The sequence below is a fragment of the Bubalus bubalis genome, chromosome 15, assembly GCF_019923935.1.
Source record: "Bubalus bubalis isolate 160015118507 breed Murrah chromosome 15, NDDB_SH_1, whole genome shotgun sequence".
Lineage (NCBI taxonomy): Eukaryota > Metazoa > Chordata > Mammalia > Artiodactyla > Bovidae > Bubalus > Bubalus bubalis.
In genome coordinates this window covers 78,301,030-78,319,607 of record NC_059171.1, presented here as the reverse complement: position 1 = coordinate 78,319,607, position 18,578 = coordinate 78,301,030, and the positions used below count along the sequence as shown (strand labels likewise).

Here is an 18,578-nt window from a genome sequence, read left to right as displayed (position 1 = left end):
CGAGTATTTGCAGCTTGTTCTCCTTTTGGGTTTTCTATCCTGTTGCGTTGAGCTATAGGCCTGTTTTGGTACCAGTGCCGTACTATTTTGATTTCTGTAGCCTTGTCATACAGTCTGAGGTCAGGGAGCCCGATCCCTCCTAGTCCATTTTTCTTTCTCGAGATTGCCGTGTCTATTCACTCCATAGTGAAAGGCCTCAGAGACCTGTAGGGCACTGTAACCAGGCGTCCCAGAAGAAAGAGAATAACTCAAAAGAAACGGAAGAAATAATGGCCAAAACTCACCGAATCTGGTGAAAGACACAAATTTACAGATTCAAGAAACTTGGTAAACTTCAAGCAAGATAAATACAAAGAAAACATCAGGATCGAGCTGCCAAAAACCAGAGAGAAACTCCTGAAAGCGTCAGAGAGAAACAGTGCATCACATGCAGTGAGACAGCTGTTTGAACAGCACTTACTTCTTAATCATAAACACCAGAGGCCAAGAAACAGTGGAGCAACATCTTTAAAAAGCCTTTTAAATACCATAACCCGTAACTGTCTATCCAGGGAAAATATCTTTTGAGAATGAAGACAAAATCCACTCTCAGAATCAAAACTTGTTTCCAGCCGCTCTGAAGAGCAGTGTGATTTCTAAAGGAGGTGCTTCTGCCTGGTGGGAAATGACACCAGATGGAAACTGAGGTCTTCAGGAAAGAACAAAGCACATCTTGATAAACAAGTAGGTTTATATTTATACAAAACGCAGGGGTGGGAGTCCCATGACATCTCCATACAGCTCACCTGTGCGGCTGATATAAAACCAGATGGATGCTGGAAAACAAGAGACGGTTGGCAACTTAATAAGGTGGTAAATTAGCTAGTGGTTCTGGATGGGATCTATTTACTGGAAGGAAACCAGCATAGTACTTGCTGGGTCAAAACCAGGTGCCCGGCCCCCAGCCCTTCCTGTGATGAGTGAAGCAGTGGCCCTTCTCGGGGCCCGGCCAGCAGTATGCCTGTGTATCTCGTCCCTGGGGGTGTCACTTCTGTAGCCCACCACCCTGCGGAAAGAAAGAATGCCATCATTTTGATGGCCTGTGGTATATCTCACTGGTCTGTTACAGCAAAGACATCCCTTAGCAAGACAGGTACACGAGCATGTGGGCCCAGAATACCCCTAAGCTTAGGGTCTTCCAGGTGAACAAATCTCCAAGGGCCCCAGTGGCCCAGGGCGCAGGACCGTTCCCACTGCGGCTGCCGTCTTGCAGAGCCTCCAGGAAGAAGGGAGCTGTGCTGGGCATCTTCAGTGTCCCCAGCGAAATGCACCCATCTGCACCCCGCTCCCCACTGGGGAGGCTAAGTCTGCTGAGCCACCTCTAGGGCTTCTTGGCCCTCTGGTGTCCAGCTGAGTTCATCCATGGGACAGCCCCAGCAGGAGGTCTGAGGAAGGGAAGGAGAGGAGGACCTTGGTAGTCGACCTCTGCAGCAGGTTCACGCCCTGGAATGACTCTCTACAGGCGCCGGCAGCTACATCCACGGTGTGTGGACTGACAGCTCTCCGTGACTGCGGGAGGTGGCACTCTCAACTTGAACAGTTAATTAATGGGCTATTTATAGCGCGGGAGTGCGAGGAAGGAAGAAGGTGTGGTGGCCTGGGACGAGCAAAGCCCTTGGCTGATCCATGTGGACGCTCCGCTGGATCCGCTTCCCGTATCTGCTTCTGATGCAGTGTGATGGGTGCCGCATGCAAACAGGACGCATATGAAGCCTACATCTAGAATATTCATTCAGTGTCTGTGGACGCTTTATATAAATACACGTGGCATATGCTTGGAACTTTGTGAAAGGTGGATGTGTTAGGTAGAGTAACTGGATGTGGATGTGAAGCATAGAGGTGAAAGCCACATACCATCTACATGTTAGACTAACATGCAGAGCATCTCCTGTACACCCACAGCACACACATGTGGCGTAGGATGTGGGTGTGCATGGAGTGAGCAGTCAGGACACAGGATCTGTGTACCACATGTATGCCCACACTGCAGGGACCGCACGTTCTCGTAGCCCAACAGTGTTGTGTAGTTCCTGAGTCGCGTCCAACTCTTTGCGACACCATGGACTGTAGCCCACCAGGCTCCTCTGTCCATGGGATTTCCCAGGCAAGAATCCTGAAGTGGGTTGCCCTTTCCTCCTTCAGGGGATCTTCCTGACCCAGGGATTGAACCCACATCCCCTACATTGGCAGGCAGATTCTTTACCACGGAGCCACCAGGGAAGCTCTCAATAGCATACACACCATCTACAGATTACGGTACGAGAGACGCAGCGGAAAGCATACAAAATGCACATATGCCACGAGTGAGGGAAGATGGCCTCTCCTTCCCAAGAAGAAATTGTAGTTAATATACAGAAACCTGCTGTATTTTTATATCCTGTGGTCATGTATGTATGTGAGAGTTGGACTGTGAAGAAGGCTGAGCACCGAAGAATTGATGCTTTTGAACTGTGGTGTTGGAGAAGACTCTTGAGAGTCCCTTGGACTGCAAGGAGATCCAACCAGTCCATTCTGAAGGAGATCAGCCCTGGGATTTCTTTGGAGGGAATGATGCTGAAGGTGAAACCCCAGTACTTTGGCCACCTCATGTGAAGAGTTGACTCACTGGAAAAGACCCTGATGCTGGGAGGGATTGGGGGCAGGAGGAGAAGGGGACGACAGAGGATGAGATGGCTGGATGGCATCACTGACTCGATGGACGTGAGTCTGAACTCCGGGAGTTGGTGATGGACAGGGAGGCCTGGTGTTCTGCGATTCATGGGGTCGCGAAGAGTCGGACACGACTGAGCGACTAAACTGAACTGAACTGAACAATGAAAGATCAGAAAGAGAAAGTGAGGAAATAATCCCATTTTTTATTAAATTTTTTTTAATTGGAATACTTTGCTGTACAATGCTGTGTTAGCTTCTGCTAACAGTGCAATAAAGTGAATCATCTATGCGTGTATATTTGGACCTCCCTCCTTCCCACCCACCCCCACAGGCCACCACAGAGCACTGGGTTGGGCTTCCTGTGCTAAACGATAGGTTCCCACCAAGCACCTTACACATCCCCCAGCCCAGCCCGCCCTCCCCCACCACCCTCCCCTTGCACCTGTGTCCGCATGTCCATTCTCTGTGTCTGTTTCTATTCCTGTCCTGGACACAGGTTCATCTGTACCATTTTCTAGATTCCACATGTATGCTTTATTGTTGTTCAGCCGCTCAGTCGTGTCCAACTCTTTGCAACCTCATGGACTGCAGCACACCAGGCTTCCCTGTCCATCACCAACTCCCAGAGCTTGCTCAAACTCATGTCCATTGAGTCGGTGATGCCATCCAACCATCTCATCCTCTGTCATCCCCTTCTCCTCCTGCCTTCCATCTTTCCCAGCATCAGGGTCTTTTCTAATGAGTTGACTCTTCGCGTCAGGTGGTCAATGTATTGGAGCTTTAGCATCAGGCCTTCTGGTGAATATTCAGGATTTATTTCCTTTAAAATTGAGTTTGATCTCCTTGCTGTCCAAGGGCCTCTCAAGACTCTTCTCCAGCACTGCAGTTCAAAAGCATCAATATATGCGTTAATATATGATTTGTTTTTCTGACTTACTTATTCGTCTCTTCAGATTAGATAATTTCTATTCATATGCCTGTTATTTTCTTCTTGCTATTCCTCATCTGTCCTTTCTGGTCCAACTCCAATGTTGTTCTGCCATCTCTCCTCTTTCATAAAGGCCATGGGGTTTCTGAGGGGGTCGGAGCTCTGTGCTGCCTCAATGGGACTGAGGGCCAGAGAAGGTACAAACTTGTGATGTCAACTCTGTAGTGAAAGTGTGACTCCCAGTCAGGCAGAACGTGGCGCAAGTTCATGGCAGAGGAGAGGCAGGCAGTCTGAACATAAGTAATGAATCCCTGGTGGAGAGATGTGGGCTAGAGCAGTCAGGGCAGGCTTCCTGGAGGAGGCAGTGGGAGGGGGCAGGTCCCTACTGAGTCCCAGACCCTGCTCTTTGATCTCAGCACATCTGCACAACAACCTACCTCAAAGTTATTATCCTGTGTAACAGGTGAGGACACCCAGGCTGGGAAGGTGGTCTGCAGCCCATGGTAATACACCCGGTTAAGTGACCATGAGCATGTGGCTCAGGGGAGCACCAGGGGAACCCTTCTTGGTGGGGTGGGATTGGAGATGTTGGAAGGCCATGTTTATCCTCCAAGTTCGTCTTCCACATACCGCCTGTGATCTTGTTTTTTTTTTTTTTTTTTCTGGGCAGAGTTAGTCCCAGAACTTGAACTAGTCTTAGGTTCCTCCTGCCATATTGTGCCAACCCTGCCCAGACTCTGACATGATCACTGAGCACCTGAGTGACCCTGGCAGGTAACTTCACCTTTCCAGCACCACCGTGCTCAGTTGAACCTGAGGGAATACAGGCTCAGCTTTGCATAGCTCATGCAGGGAATCCACAGAGGGGTGTTCTGTGGAGCTGCATGAAGAGTTACAGAGGCTCCTACACATGTGGGGTCTTTCAGGATTGTGGGTCCCCTCGATTCTGACAAGGCCACATTCACACAGTGGCACGGATTTATTCTGTCCTTTGTTAAAGAGGTGTTTTGTGTGCTCGGTATTTCTCACAAAAGAGGTAAACATCTTTGCCCCTGTGGTGTTTATGCTCCACTCAGCAGGGACCTCTAGATTCAAGACCTCTGCTTTTAAGCCTCATTTGCTGAAAACTCTGGGCTTAAATCCCAATTCTGAAGAAATCGAGTTACCCTGCTATTAAATGACTGTTTTCCTGCCAGTGGTGTTGGACGCGTTGTGTCTGCATTGTGTCTGTTTTATAGGGTCAGCACAAGGTTAGAAAGAGGTGGCGTGTGATGCTGGTCACACAGACTAACTAGTTGATTGGCTACCTGAGCTGGGTACGGGGAGCCTGGGCAGGAGGCAGGGGGTTCTCCAGACCATGCTGAGCTTTCTGGCATCACCTTTGAGGCTGTGGAAACTGGGGTTCTTTCTCCCCCTTTACCAGCACATGCGGAAACGACTCAGGTGGATCCATCATGCCCTTCCAGCCTGTGCACCCTCTTACCCTAGGAGATGCCCTCACCTCCCTGGGTTGGCCCCACTGCTCCCAGTGGGGGAGGTGCAAGGATCCACACTTCCCAGGCTTTCCACCCACCTGTCCGTCTAACCTGGCCTTAGACCCAGCGTTTATTTAAGAATACAAGCATGGTGGTCAACAGCAACAACAAGAAAACGCAGTTAGCATTCTTTGACTGTTTGCTCTTAGGGATGATCCATGGTGGGCGTATTTCATTTTTCTCCCTTGGGCTGGCCACGTCTGCAGCTTTCTGCAAAATCGTATGAGTGAATATGCTGCTTTTCTTTGGAAAACCTTCGTGTTACTCTAAGAACAGTAAAATGACCCCAAACTCCTCCTCCCCTAAATTAAGTGCTCCAAACATGGAGGAACATTTCTTCATTGATTCTTGCCTGTTCTTCCCACCACCCCGCCTCAGGTTACCCCAGCTGCATCCCAACTGCAATACCCACATCCACCCCACCGCACTCCACCCTGACTTAAGGAGACCCTGCCTCACTGCCTCTCCCCTTTCTCACCTCCTCCCTGCAGGTTACGGGCACGCTGCTCCCGGCACGGACGCGGGCAAGGCCTTCTGCATGTTCTACGCGGTGCTGGGCATTCCCCTGACGCTGGTCATGTTCCAGAGCCTGGGCGAGCGGATGAACACGTTCGTGCGCTACCTGCTGAAGCGCATCAAGAGGTGCTGTGGCCTGCGCAACACGGAGGTGTCCATGGAGAACATGGTGACTGTGGGCTTCTTCTCCTGCATGGGGACGCTGTGCATCGGCGCGGCCGCCTTCTCCCAGTGCGAGGAGTGGAGCTTCTTCCACGCCTACTACTACTGCTTCATCACGTTGACTACCATTGGGTTCGGGGACTACGTGGCCCTGCAGACCAAGGGCGCCCTGCAAAAGAAGCCGCTCTACGTGGCCTTTAGCTTTATGTATATCCTGGTGGGGCTGACGGTCATCGGGGCCTTCCTCAACCTGGTGGTCCTCAGGTTCCTGACCATGAACAGCGAGGACGAGCGGCGGGACGCCGAGGAGCGGGCGTCCCTGGCCGGCAACCGCAACAGCATGGTCATCCACATTCCCGAGGAGGCGCGGCAGGGCCGGCCCCGGTACAAGGCGGACGTGGCGGACTTGCAGTCCGTATGCTCCTGTACCTGCTACCGCCCGCAGGAGTACGGCGGCCGCTCGGCGGCACATCAGAACTCCTTCAGCGCCAAGCTCGCCCCGCAGTACTTCCACTCCATCTCTTACAAGATCGAGGAGATCTCGCCAAGCACATTAAAAAACAGCCTCTTTCCGTCCCCCATCAGCTCCATCTCCCCCGGGTTACACAGCTTTACCGACAACCACAGGCTGATGAGACGGCGGAAGTCCATCTAGGTCTGGGGCGGGAAATACAAGCCCGAGTCTTGTGTCCTCTTTGACGTTCAGTCTCATGGGCCCAACTTGTCTTATTTATTATGATTATCCTTTATGATTATCGTCATCTTTTTTTTTTTTTTTTCCTTTCTCTCCTTCCTTCCTTTCTTGGTTTCATTTCTTCCCCCACCTTTCCAGCGAGACAGAGCAGGCCAAAGGGAAAAGAAGGCCCGTCTTCCTCTGAAACTCGCATCTGAGCATGAAGCATGGATTTTGTCCTTCTTCCCAGCAAAGTATGCCTTACATTTCTCCCCGACCTGCCCCATATCTGGGGTGGGGAGGGGTGGCTTTCCCAGGACAGGTGTGAGACCCAGACAAGGAGACAGAGCCCAGAGGATACCTACCCAAAGTTGCACACCCCACTGAGTGCCCACCCACAGTGGCATCTCTGACCCAACTCCTTCCTCTCTCCTCCCCAAGCGGCGGGTGGCCGTATGTGTGTGGTCTGAGTGCGAGTGAGGGCACACACCAGTGTGCGTCTGTGTGTGTGTGTGTGACGAGATGGAAACCAGGTGTTCATCTTTCTTTTCCATCATACTATTCTGTTAATAGTCCGCTTCTGGCTGCTTTCAAACAAAAAGGGGAAAACAACACCCAGGAGGTGTTTGATTTATCATCTTGCCCAATCAAGCATGTTCCATAAGCAGCCTTTATCCCAGGCGTGTCATGATCACATGTTTTAACTGCTAGGTTCTAAATTCTATTAACTTCTTTTTAGGGGGTGGGTGGGCAAGCTATCATGGATCATTGTAGCTTGCCAGTTCAAAAATTTTTTAAACAAGCATGCACTTTGTTAAACTGGTATGCGTTAACAACACAAGAAAACAAAAAACTAGCAATGGAATAATCAAAAGCCAATAATATTAATTTATTAGAGACATTCTTAATTTTGCCATCTCTAGTTCCAACAATTTTCCATGTAACTGGAAGTGTCAGGGGAAGCTGGAAAATTGTTGCAACCACAGAGTATCTATTTTATTGTTTTTCTCTTATTTATGTGACGATGTGGATGATGTGTGCAGCGTCTACCTACGTGAGTGAGATTTATAGTCTGGGATGCTACGATGAGAATGGGTATGACTAAGTGGATGTGGTTTCTTTCCCTAATGAACAATGACAGGGCATTCCTCGTTTTAAAGAATATATATAATGTATTTTAAAGTGTGTCTCCAACTGCATTTGATTTATAAAGAAGGGAATGTTGATGTTGGTCTCAGGAAGAGTTTGGAGGCAAGGAGCTGCATCTTGGCCTGCTGGGAACTTGTCAGTCTCAGGGGATGACTTTTTCTGAGTAATGGAGAAATTCCTCCCCACTCTCAAGAGGGGATAACCCCCAAAATGAAGGCCTCCTTCTCTCCTGGAGGCCAGTTGGGCTATAGAACGTGGCCCTTCCCATGCAGGAATAAAGGAGAGTCTGACCTCCAGATTCATGGAGGGAACCTTCATTCCCTCATCACTGTCTCTGCCATCTCTAAAAAATCAGCCATCCTCATTCCCCTTTTTCAAAAACTGGAAGTTCACAGCTCTCGGATGGAAATGGGCTTTGGCTGGGCCACTCAAAAGGGGAAGTAGGGGCCCCCGTGCGATTTCCCAGAATGGAGGATCTGCTCCCTAGGAAGAGCACACCTACAAGGTTTCCCAAGAGACGGCCCCAGTGCACCCGCCCCAAGCGTCTGAGCCGTTGGACCGAACACGGCCCTTGAGATTTCCCTGAAAAGGCAAGCACTTTAACATTAGGTTCCTTGTTGAAAATAATCCCTTTGTCTGGGACACGGGGGTGCTGCGGAAGGAGTCTGGGAACCTGATTCTCTAGACCAAAATGCACAGTTACCAACCTTCAAGGCCATATCGATTAACTCATTTTTAAGATTAAAAGAAAAAATTGAGGTTTCTAAAATCTGTCTAGAGAATAGAAGCAGTTGCTTTTTAAATTTTTTCTCTCTTGGAAGAGCTCGTTGGCTCTAGGGGGTCACAGGCGCAAGAGTACTCGTGTGTATTTACAGATCGCTTCATGCTCTGGAGGAAGGTGCTTGGAGTAAGTGTGGGTTTCTCATGAAAACCTTTGTAAGACTTGCCCTCGAATGGGTGTGTGATAACCTTTATCTGTAAAGAAACAGAGGTACTGAGAAGGTGAATGAGTTGCTCAGTGTCAGAAAACTGGCCTTGACTAGAACTGAGACTTTAGTTTCAGTCTGGACCCCCCCAAGAGGGTCCAAGAAACTGACTCCGCCATACCATGACGCCCTCACTCAGCCCTCGGATGAGGGAACCTGCTTCTCTTTCTCCGCACGTAAATACACCAGGTTCTTAAAGTCAGAGGAACATGGGCTCAACCCTTCATTCAGGACTGTTCCCCCCACAACCAGGGCACAGTGGTCATACTTCTGCTTGAATGCTTCCAAATGACAGGGAGCTCCTCCCTTTGCAAGAAAGTTTAGAAAACATCCCATAATCTCTGTTTCCACAGAACTGACTCTTCTTTGTAGGATTAAGGATGGTAGGGTGAAGTCTTTTATGTTGGATGACCACCAACTTAAGTGTCTGAACCAACCTGAAATTTCTCTTAGTTCTGTATCCCTTCCCCTGTCCCCCGCCCTTTACTACCCATGTGGCCCCCTGAAGGACACTTACTGAGTCTTCTCTTCTGAAGTCAGACAACCTTGTTTATACTCAGAGTGTTCAGGGGCAGAGGTCAACCTTGGTTGGCTTCCCTTGTGATATCTGTCTTTTTTCTCAGATGGTCCAGCTCTTCCATACCATGCTGTCTGGCCAAGGAGTCCTCCAGATGCATCCAATGAGGTGCTCTGATGGGGGTGCCGAGTCAGGGGTTCTCTGGGGTTCTCTTCTTGATAAACCTGGCCCAGGGCCTCTCCTCCTAGAGTGTGGCCCTCCTGATCAGCGCTGGAGTCCTCAAAAGCCGGAGGGACGCTTCATCTGAGTCACCTTGATGAGGCCCCTCCTCATCTTCGGAGAGGGGAACTGAGGTCCAGAAAGGCTCTTGCACAAATCTGAGGCCCCACAGCCAGAACAGGGTCTTCCCACTCATTTCTCCCGCTGGTTTCCTGGCTGCTTTGTTACTGCTGTCACTCACACCCTCCCAACAGTCCCTGTTGCTGGACTTCTTAGCATCTCAGACCCAAGTCTCTTTCCGCCTTTCATACCTGGTGATTTCCTTCTTTCAGCCCAGGTTTCCCACACTCTTCTTCCGGTTGACCACACCTGCTCAGGGAGTGGGAAGAAGTCTCACCAGGTTGGTTGGATTTGAGCTTCAGCTTATGTTAAAGCAAGCTGAGGAAGGACCACATTCTACCAGAATCACAGGAAATAGGCCTGCCACCCAGTCCTGATGGGGTCTAGAGATCAACACACCATGTAGATACTTAGACATTTTGGATTCTTGCTTGAATGCTTTCCCACTAGGAGGTCTCAATCCATCCCTTCCATCAAAGACCAAAGGAAGGTAGGCAATGGTATTGATTATCCCAGCAGCTCTGGGCACCATGCTTTCTAGAGACCATTCCACTTTAACCTTCATGACATCCATCCTGGCTGGATGGTGCTGTCGTATTGCCCTGCTAGACTCTTTACATAGGAGTGAACCAATCTGTTTGGGTTTTTGAAGTACCCAGTCAGCGCTAGGGCTGAGATCAGAGTTCTTTCATTCTGCACTCCATCCTGAAACTCAGGCATCAGCCTGGTAAATACAGCTCTAAATTAAAACACACTCTCTGAAGCATCTGTTGTATTCCTCTTGTGCATCACCCATTGGGGAGGACGGTACCAGCACTTTGGAATGATCATAGCAGATCACTTGCAGCCCAGGAATCTCCACTGGGTCCCTAATCCTTCCAGGAAAGGAAGCAGATGGATGTAGACTGCTGCCCAGGACGCCTGCCTTTGCAGGTGCTCATTAAAACCCATCCATAAAAAAGGGCGAGTTGACTGTTTAATCTTGGCTTACCGCTGCTGAGTCTTTGCACACAGATCCTCAATTGGGAGACTATCTGGATGGTGACTTGGAAACACACAGATAAGCCTAGGCAGGTCATTCTTCTCTGCCTCCAGATCCAAGAGTCTTGTGGGTCCTGATTCCTGATCACTAGCAGCTCAAAGCTAGAGGGGAGAATGGTTTAAAGGCATTCATTGTACACATTACGTGAGAGAGAGAAAAAAGAGGTGAAAATGATTATAGGAGGAAAACCATCTATCACTGAGGTTTCTGGTCCTGTGTCTTTAGGTGATCTCTTTCCCCCTGCTCCCCAACAGAATAGGTCCTAATTAGGGTATCCTACTTAAGGGCATCTATGGAAGTGTGGGTTTGAGGCCGGATGCCAGACCATGTCCCTCCTCTTGATGGGATGGACCACATCATCTGTCAAACACAGCAGGGAATTGTGTCTGCACTCTGAAAGGGGCGGGACTTGGTGCCTGCTGCCTGGGGATGCTAAAGACTCATTCTTACAGAGCCACAGTGTGTGTGGGAACTGGGAGCATCCCAGGCAAGAAAAGGTTGGGAGGACAACCTGGCTCTCACCTCCACGTCTCTGGGCTCCTGGAAGTCCTGTCCCCTCCCTGGGCCTCAGTGGCTTCCTCATCCACACAGTGGGCCAGCTTGGGTGGAATTCGTGAGCCTTTAGCGCAGAATCAGTTTGACTGATGAGAGACATTTGGCCTGATGTTCTGGTCACTTGGCACATTTGAGCCACAAAAATGAAAATCCCAAATCATTTGTTTGGCAGCATCCTAGGAGCTGGGAAGATGGAGAAGGAATAGGCAGAGGCATTGAGAACAGTGGTCATCATGAACACCAAGGACCCGGGTGGGCTGCGTTCCTCCACGCCCTGGGTGTACATCCATTTTATGTGGTTGTTACATGAGCACACCTTAATAGAGGTTGCTGTTTCAGAGGGGGGGAAAAATCTATTACCATGATTCCTCCCTGCCGCCCCCCGCACCCAACTTTCGGTTATGAAAAGCCAGATTCACAGAAAAACTGGAAGACCAGAATGATGAAATTCCGTACCCCTTTCACCCAGACTCACCAGCCTTCACTACTTTGCCATATTTGCTTAATCCCTTCCCACCCTCCACATCACCCCCTTCATACCCAGAGATACTGGGAGGAGGAAGTGGCCTCTCTAACTTCTCAGTGGTTGGACCAAAGGAAAAATTGTTTCTCTCGCAGGAACAATGAGTGTTCTCTTTGGTAACAGTGCTGTAATTACTGCTAAGAAGTTTAGCGTTTGTACAATAAAATTATCTAAGAGGCAACCCATATTCACATTTCCTACTTTGCCCCAAAATTGTCCTCCAGGGCTTTTTATGTGAATCTGACAATCCAAGGTTGCATCTCACATTGCTTGTCTGCTTGCGCCAGACCCCTCCAACCTAGGACACTTTTCTCCTGTTTTCTTTTGTTGTGATGTTGCTGGTTTGGAGTCTGGGCCAGTTGTCCTGTGGGCTGGCCCACAACCTGCCTCTGTTTCCTTAGGTTAAAGAATTTTAGGCAAGAGAGCCACATAATTGATGTAATGATGAATGCAATTGAGAAGTCTGGCTCCCTGGAGACCTGTGGTTACCTCTCTCTCATGGTAGATAAACAAGGCGTGTTAAATGCCATTCTGTCTTGGAGACACTTAAGTGAAGCTGCAGGAGAGGTGTCCAGGAGCCCCTGGATGCTTGGTCTCATCACCAAAGCTGAATAAGGCTCTGCTATTTCTAACTTCGCACGTAGATCTCTCTTCTGTGCTGAGAGTCAGCAATCAGTCCCCTAAACACCTGTGGGGATGGTCCAGCTATAAATAGACAAAGCACAGAGACATCCTTTCATCCATTACAAAGGGCTGGCTGGTGGAGCCCAGTAGGGTGGCTGGAAGGATACCTGTGAGCCAGTGGGGTACTTGGCACCCAGGTGCTTTTCAATGAGCAGTGGTGAGCGCCTTTTCAATCAATACTCCTCAAAAATGTAATTTGTTGGCATGGCACTCTTCTTGGCCATTAAGTGCTAAGACTGGTAACCTCTGTTTGAGGTGTTTGTTTGCACTGGCAAGTTCTATAGCATGGTCTCAGTTCCAGTAGCACGCAGCAACCCACCCGCGGGGCTCAGTACCTCTTACTTTGATCAAGAAAATGCGTCCACGTGGGTTCATGCCTCTGAGCCCCCACCCATGCTGTTCCCACTCTGCAGTGTGGACGTGCAGAGGGGAGCACCTCATGAATCCTTTCACAGCTCCTGACAATTTGCTCCACGAAGGATTCAGTGATGACCTCTGGGGTCCCTGGTCCTTCTTTCCATAATGGATGGATATTCTGGGAATATGTTGGGAATGACTCTGATGCTGGGAAAGATTGAGGGCAGAGGAGAAGGGGGCGACAGAGGATGAGATGGTTGAATGGCATCACTGACTCAATATACACGAGTTTGAGCAAACTCTGGGAGATAGTGAAGGACAGGGGAGCCTGGCATGCTACAGTCCATGGGGTCACAAAGAGTTGTACAGGACTTAGTGACTAAACAGCAACTTAGTGACTAAACAACAACATTAACAATACCAGGATAAGAAGTAGACCGCCAATGGTCCTGGCTATTAAGTGCTGGGCAGCGCCCACAGCAGGGAATAAAGACAATCAGATTTCCAGCATCTTGCCTAAATGGCAATCTGTGGCTGTTATCAAGGCATGTCTTAACTTCAATGTGGACCTTTGTTCCATCCTTGGAAACCAACACACATCCTCTATGTTAAAACACAAAACCTCAGCTTTGCCCCTTTGCAAACCATCACCCTACCATTGGCAACTCAGTGGTGTTTGCCCAGTAGTGTTGGGTGGGCCACACAAGATAGGGCCACAAGCTGTCCACAGCTGGGCATTTCCCATAAAACGTGATCGGTAGGTCTTCAGGGGCTTCCCTGGGAGCTCAGACGGTAAAGATTCTGCCTACAATGCAGGAGACTCAGGTTCAGTCAAACTGCAGGCTCACACTTGTGACATTTCCCCGGGCAGCGAGTGAGCCCTGAGATGTGACTGTTGCCTGGAGGCGGGTCAGCATCGTCTTCTCACCGAGGTACTTCTAATAGATGGTGAGCAGCGTGTGACACACGCAGGGAGTGACAGGACCCCTGGCCTCCACTCTGCACCTGCCCAGCGCTCACTCTGGGACCCTGAGACAGGCCAGGGCAGGCTCCTTTTCCTCCACAGAGCAGCAGGGCAGTAAAGCTACACGTGTACCTGGGAGCAGCTTCTGCTTTTCACAGGCTGGGGTGGTTTTGCCTCTCTGAGCCTCAGTGTTCCCACCTTTAAGTTGGAGATTCCAGAAGCAGCCACCGCTGCAGCGGGGTTCAAGGACAGCGTGCGATGACGTTTACGGGCCCCTGCTCTGAGCCGAGTGCCAAGCAAGACTTCTTACGTCGTTTGCATTTCTCATGATGGCCAGTCCGAGTTTCCTGCAAGGTTACTCCTGAGCCTTGACTCGCAGTCCAGCTGTGAAAGGAGGTGGATTGGTCTGGTGGAGGAACTCAGGCAAGGCTTCATGGAGGAGGAATCTTGGTAATCTTTGAGGGGAGCCTTGAAGGAGCAAATGGGCACTATTTTAGGCAAAGGCACAGATATGTGAAAGTGAGGGGAGCAGAGGTCTTATCCAGTAGTCGGAATATCCTGCCACAGAGTCACACCTGACAGACGAGGCAGGGAACTGTCCAGGCCCTTCACAAGCTGGTCACATCTTCAGTCATCCATCCAGGCCATCCTCCTGCTCAAGAACCTTCCAAGGCTCCCCAGTGCCCACACATGAGATTATTTCAGGGTCGCCTGCCCTCTACCAACCATAGCCTGAGTCTTGGGCTCTGATGGTGGAGTCATCCATCCTGATGTCCCTACTGGGTCCTCTGAATATAAGCCTGAAAATAGATCCTGGAGTCGCAAGTCTCATCCAACTTGAATTCTATGGTGTCCCATTGTTTAGAGGTCCCCCCACCCCCTCCTTCTTCTAGACATTAGCTATAGTTTGCATATGGGAATATTTCTGGATAAGATCTTCTTTGTCTAGCATCTTCTGAAGCATCCTGGGGGCTTGTTCTGATGAAGACTTCTGACGACTTGACCAAAGATTAGCATGAAACCAGTAAAGGGAAAATGTATAATTCTTGGGCTTCCTTGACATGAAGAATTTGCCATTTCCTAATGGAATCTCTGAGCATCAGACTTCTCAACTGCCTGTGGCCAGGAATCGGGGCGGAGAGGAGGGCGCATTTAAGGGCGAGGGCACTTTGTACTTGGGGAGAGTTTATTCCTCACATCACCCCATTCACTCTCAGGTCCTAACCCCCACCTCTCCAGAGACTCCAGTCCAGTTTCCTGAAGACCCCTACCATCCAGATAGCCACTCTTAGTCTTGAAGAGGGAGGTCTTGCGAAGTTTAGCCATCCATAAGCCTCGGCTGCTAAAAAAGCATGCAACCTCAGCTTTGCCCCTTTCAGCTCCTTGGGCCTTCTTAAGCACCCCTGACAAGGGCTTCCCTTCCTGCCTCTTTGTAACCAGGCTACGTGGTCTTGGCCAGTCATTCCCTCTCCTCTTCTACAAAGGACGGAGTGGCAGGGGAGGGGCAGGCATCCCCCAGACAGATACTGGCGAAGACGAAAGGAGATAAAGGCCACTACGTACCAGGCTCTTGGTTGACATTTCCTTGAGGGGCAGCTTTGGAGGGGAGATGACCAAGTCCTCCCAACATAGGGTTCCTCAGCTGGGCTCCCTTCCCCTGGGGACATCACATTTTCCAGGTAGAGTTAGTCTAGAACCTTCCTTGCACCAAAGAATCGTGTCTTTACCAGCTCCTCTGACTCTTCTTTTGATGGGTTCTCTTTTGCAGCCCTGCAGTCCCAGTGGGCCGGATGCTCGGTGATGGTGTTGAGGGGGACGTTTCCCAGTAAACCAAAGCCCACCTTTCCCTGACAAACCCTGGGGAGTGTCCCACCCTTCCTGAACCTGAGAGACCACTGTAGCTGCCTCTGAACTGCAGCCCCAGTGGCCTGGTGGCTCCGCAGGGCCCCCTCTGAGCAGTGTTGTCTGCTGATTGATTCTCTCATCCAGCGATTGTCCACAGAGCCTTTGGGCATCTGCCATAAGCCAACTTCAAGCAGGAGGCCATTGTGGTGAACTGGACGGTCAGGTTCCCTCGCCTCAAAAGGCTAAAATTCCAATGGACCGTACGCTCCCAAGATGCACGAGGCCTCAAAACAGAGTCGGATGAGCGGTTCTTGGAAGCATAATGTGGTTCGGCTCTTGCTGCATTTTCTTGAGCTGAATTTTAGAAAAATAAAAATAATCCAGTGAAAGGCAAAACACGATTAGTGGGAACCCAATGAAGCAGAACCCACAATTAACAAGATTTCTGTATAATTTGATGGCTCCTCAGAGAAGAACACAGTCCTAAAAAAGGCTAATTATATATTTTGCTTATTCAGCCCCACAAATAGCATTTTGACAGCCATTTGGGGCTGGAAGGGACCTCCAGGGGCCATCTGAGTCCACCCTGTGCTTTATCAGAAACCTCCACGGAATAGAAAACGCATTGGGTTAGGTGAAGCTATTGGCCTTATGGAGTGAAATTGAAATAGGAGAACAGACTGACCCCAACTGTGGGGTTGGGGCCCTTTCATGTGTCCATAAACGTTGATCAGAAGGTTTGCAATTTATCAAACACAGGACCTATAGGCAAAGATGTCAAAGAGGATGAGGAGGTTTTAAGCCACTGAACTGCTTAATGAGGAGGAAGAATTCCTAGTCTATTCCCAGCAGGCCAAGAAATTGCTGATACTCCCTCTATACTTTTTAAACTTCAGCCAACTGTGTATTCTTGTACCTCAAAACATTAAACATTACGGAAGCGTCGTTTGTGACCCTAGGTGTAGAAGAAGTTAAGCTTGAATTAAATTCAAACTCACACTGGTTAAAATGATCAGCCCGTATGCACAGGGGATTCATTCTGGGGGGTGGGGGCACGGAGGTGTGATCGTCATTGATTCCTTTGAGGTGCACACGCATATGCACTGACTGGGTGTCTTTGGGTCTCTGGCTTTTTTCTGTTTTGGGGGCATTGCTGGACATTCTCATGACTGCGTTGGTAAAAGGACCTGTGTGTTTTCTGATGGTGATGCTGCTGCTGTCTGGAAAGCCTCCAGAACTCGCTCCCTGGGAGTGATGACAATTAGGAAGTTTCGACCAGAAGCTGGGTCAGCCTGGCCACGTTCCCAGAGGATGGAATGGTTTGTCCCGAGCCCCCTAGCAGGGACCTCCCTTCCCACGTTGGTGGGCGTCTGGGATTTGGACCACAGGCCCGAGAGTGGTCAAGGCATCAGACCTTGGGTGGGAAGCCGCACCAGATTTGGCAAAGCCAGTGATCCCCCGCGGACCACAGTGAACCAAATTCAGAGAAGCCTACTGTTCCTGTTCCTGTTTGTTTTCCTTTTGTTTCTCTTCTCTGGCCTTCTCCGCCTGTGGAGAGGGTGCCTTCACAAATGGCCTTAGAATGCCGTTCTGAAGTTTAACAGAATGAGACAACCATCCAATGAATATCAGAGGTATTTACTATCGCAGCTTATCTGAAGAATGACAAACAAAAACAAAACTATCACCAATGTTTACAAGTCCAAGTAGACATCCAGCCCGTGTAAAATATGTAATTTATGCAAGGGATTGCATCTTTCTTTTGTAACGAATGCACTAAGCAGCCTGTATATATTTTACAATGTCTTTACAGAAAAAAGAAAGAACCATTTACTGTAGTGTTGTAAAATAATGCACTTTTCTAATTTTTTCATTAAAATCTCTATGGCACGTTTGCAAATGTGTCTTGGTCTTCCTTCACTGAGAATGGGGAGCTAAGAGCTGTTTTCATCCAGGCTTTTTCCTGCTTTGATCTCACCTCTGGAAAACTTTCTCAAGCAAGGTGGACAGAGTCAAAACTGGGCATCCGTCTTGTCACTGGTCTTCCTCGCGGCAGGCAGGCCTGCTGAGAAGCCTTGCTGCTAAAAACCCCAGCAAGGACTTCAAATAAAATTGACTGAGATCTGATTTGCCACTTCTTTGTTTTTTGGGCTGAGGGATTTGACTGCAAAACATGAGATGACTCCTTTTACCCTTTTTCTACCTACCTCTGTGTGTATGGAAAAAAGAGAGAAAAACAGGCAGATAAACATGCTCAAATCATCTCTCCATCAAAGGAAAACTCTACTCCTGGCAACCTACAGCATCTGCTGAAACGTGAGAGTCTTCTGACTTCACTCGTGTTGCAGAGGCCTGGGCATTGTGGAACTTGGTCTGGTGAGGGGAGGGAGGGCAGGGCCAGAGATTCCCAGCGGGGTGGTGGTCGTGGTGTTTAGTTGCTCAGTCGTGTCTGACTCTTTGCGACCCCATGGACTGCAGCACGGCAGCCTTCCCTATCCATCACCAACTCCCGGAGCTTGCTCAAACTCGTGTCCATCAAGTCAGTGACGGCATCCAACCATCTCATCCCGCCGTCCCCTTCTCCCATTGTCTTCAATCTTTCCCAGCATCAGGGTCTTTTCCAATGAGTTGACTCTTTGCATCAGGGGTGGTGGTCCTCCGATTTTGTCCTCACTCGGAAGGCGCCTCGAAAACACAGATTGCCGGGCTTACCCTCAGCGTGGTCCAGGATGGGGCCATGACTGTGCATTTCTAACAAGGTCTCAGCGGTCCTGATGCTGCTGGAGGGGGGCCCACACCTCGAGGAACCTGATCCTCTCCATACGGTCCCAAATCCGAGATGAAGGAGAGATTCTGGACCGAAGCACATCGTGGTTACAGGTGTGACCTGTCTTTCTACCTGTCTGGTGGGAAATGCACTCTTTTATGGGGTACCTGCTGCCTGCTTTGCTCTGCTCCCCCATAACAGAGGCTCATGCAGGGAACATGCCTGTCCTTAGTAAGAACCTTGATTCTTAATGATTGACATCACATCACCAGTTTGTTCCCTGATAGAACATCTTGTTTGGGGGGCAGGGTCTTCTAGGCCAGAGACTGGACACCTTTGACTGTA

The 18,578-nt window shown here is 49.6% G+C and overlaps 1 protein-coding gene across 1 annotated transcript in view; it reads left to right on the top strand.

Moving 5' to 3' along the window:
• The window catches only part of KCNK9 (potassium two pore domain channel subfamily K member 9), a 107,970-nt gene extending 90,592 nt beyond the window's left edge, over positions 1-17,378 (top strand). Inside the window, exon 2 of the mRNA XM_006041120.4 lies at positions 5,646-17,378. Within this exon, the coding sequence (XP_006041182.3) occupies positions 5,646-6,487 (842 nt within the window). The 3' untranslated portion in view covers positions 6,488-17,378. The remainder of the gene's footprint in view (positions 1-5,645) is intronic.
• Positions 17,379-18,578: the final 1,200 nt, after the last annotated feature.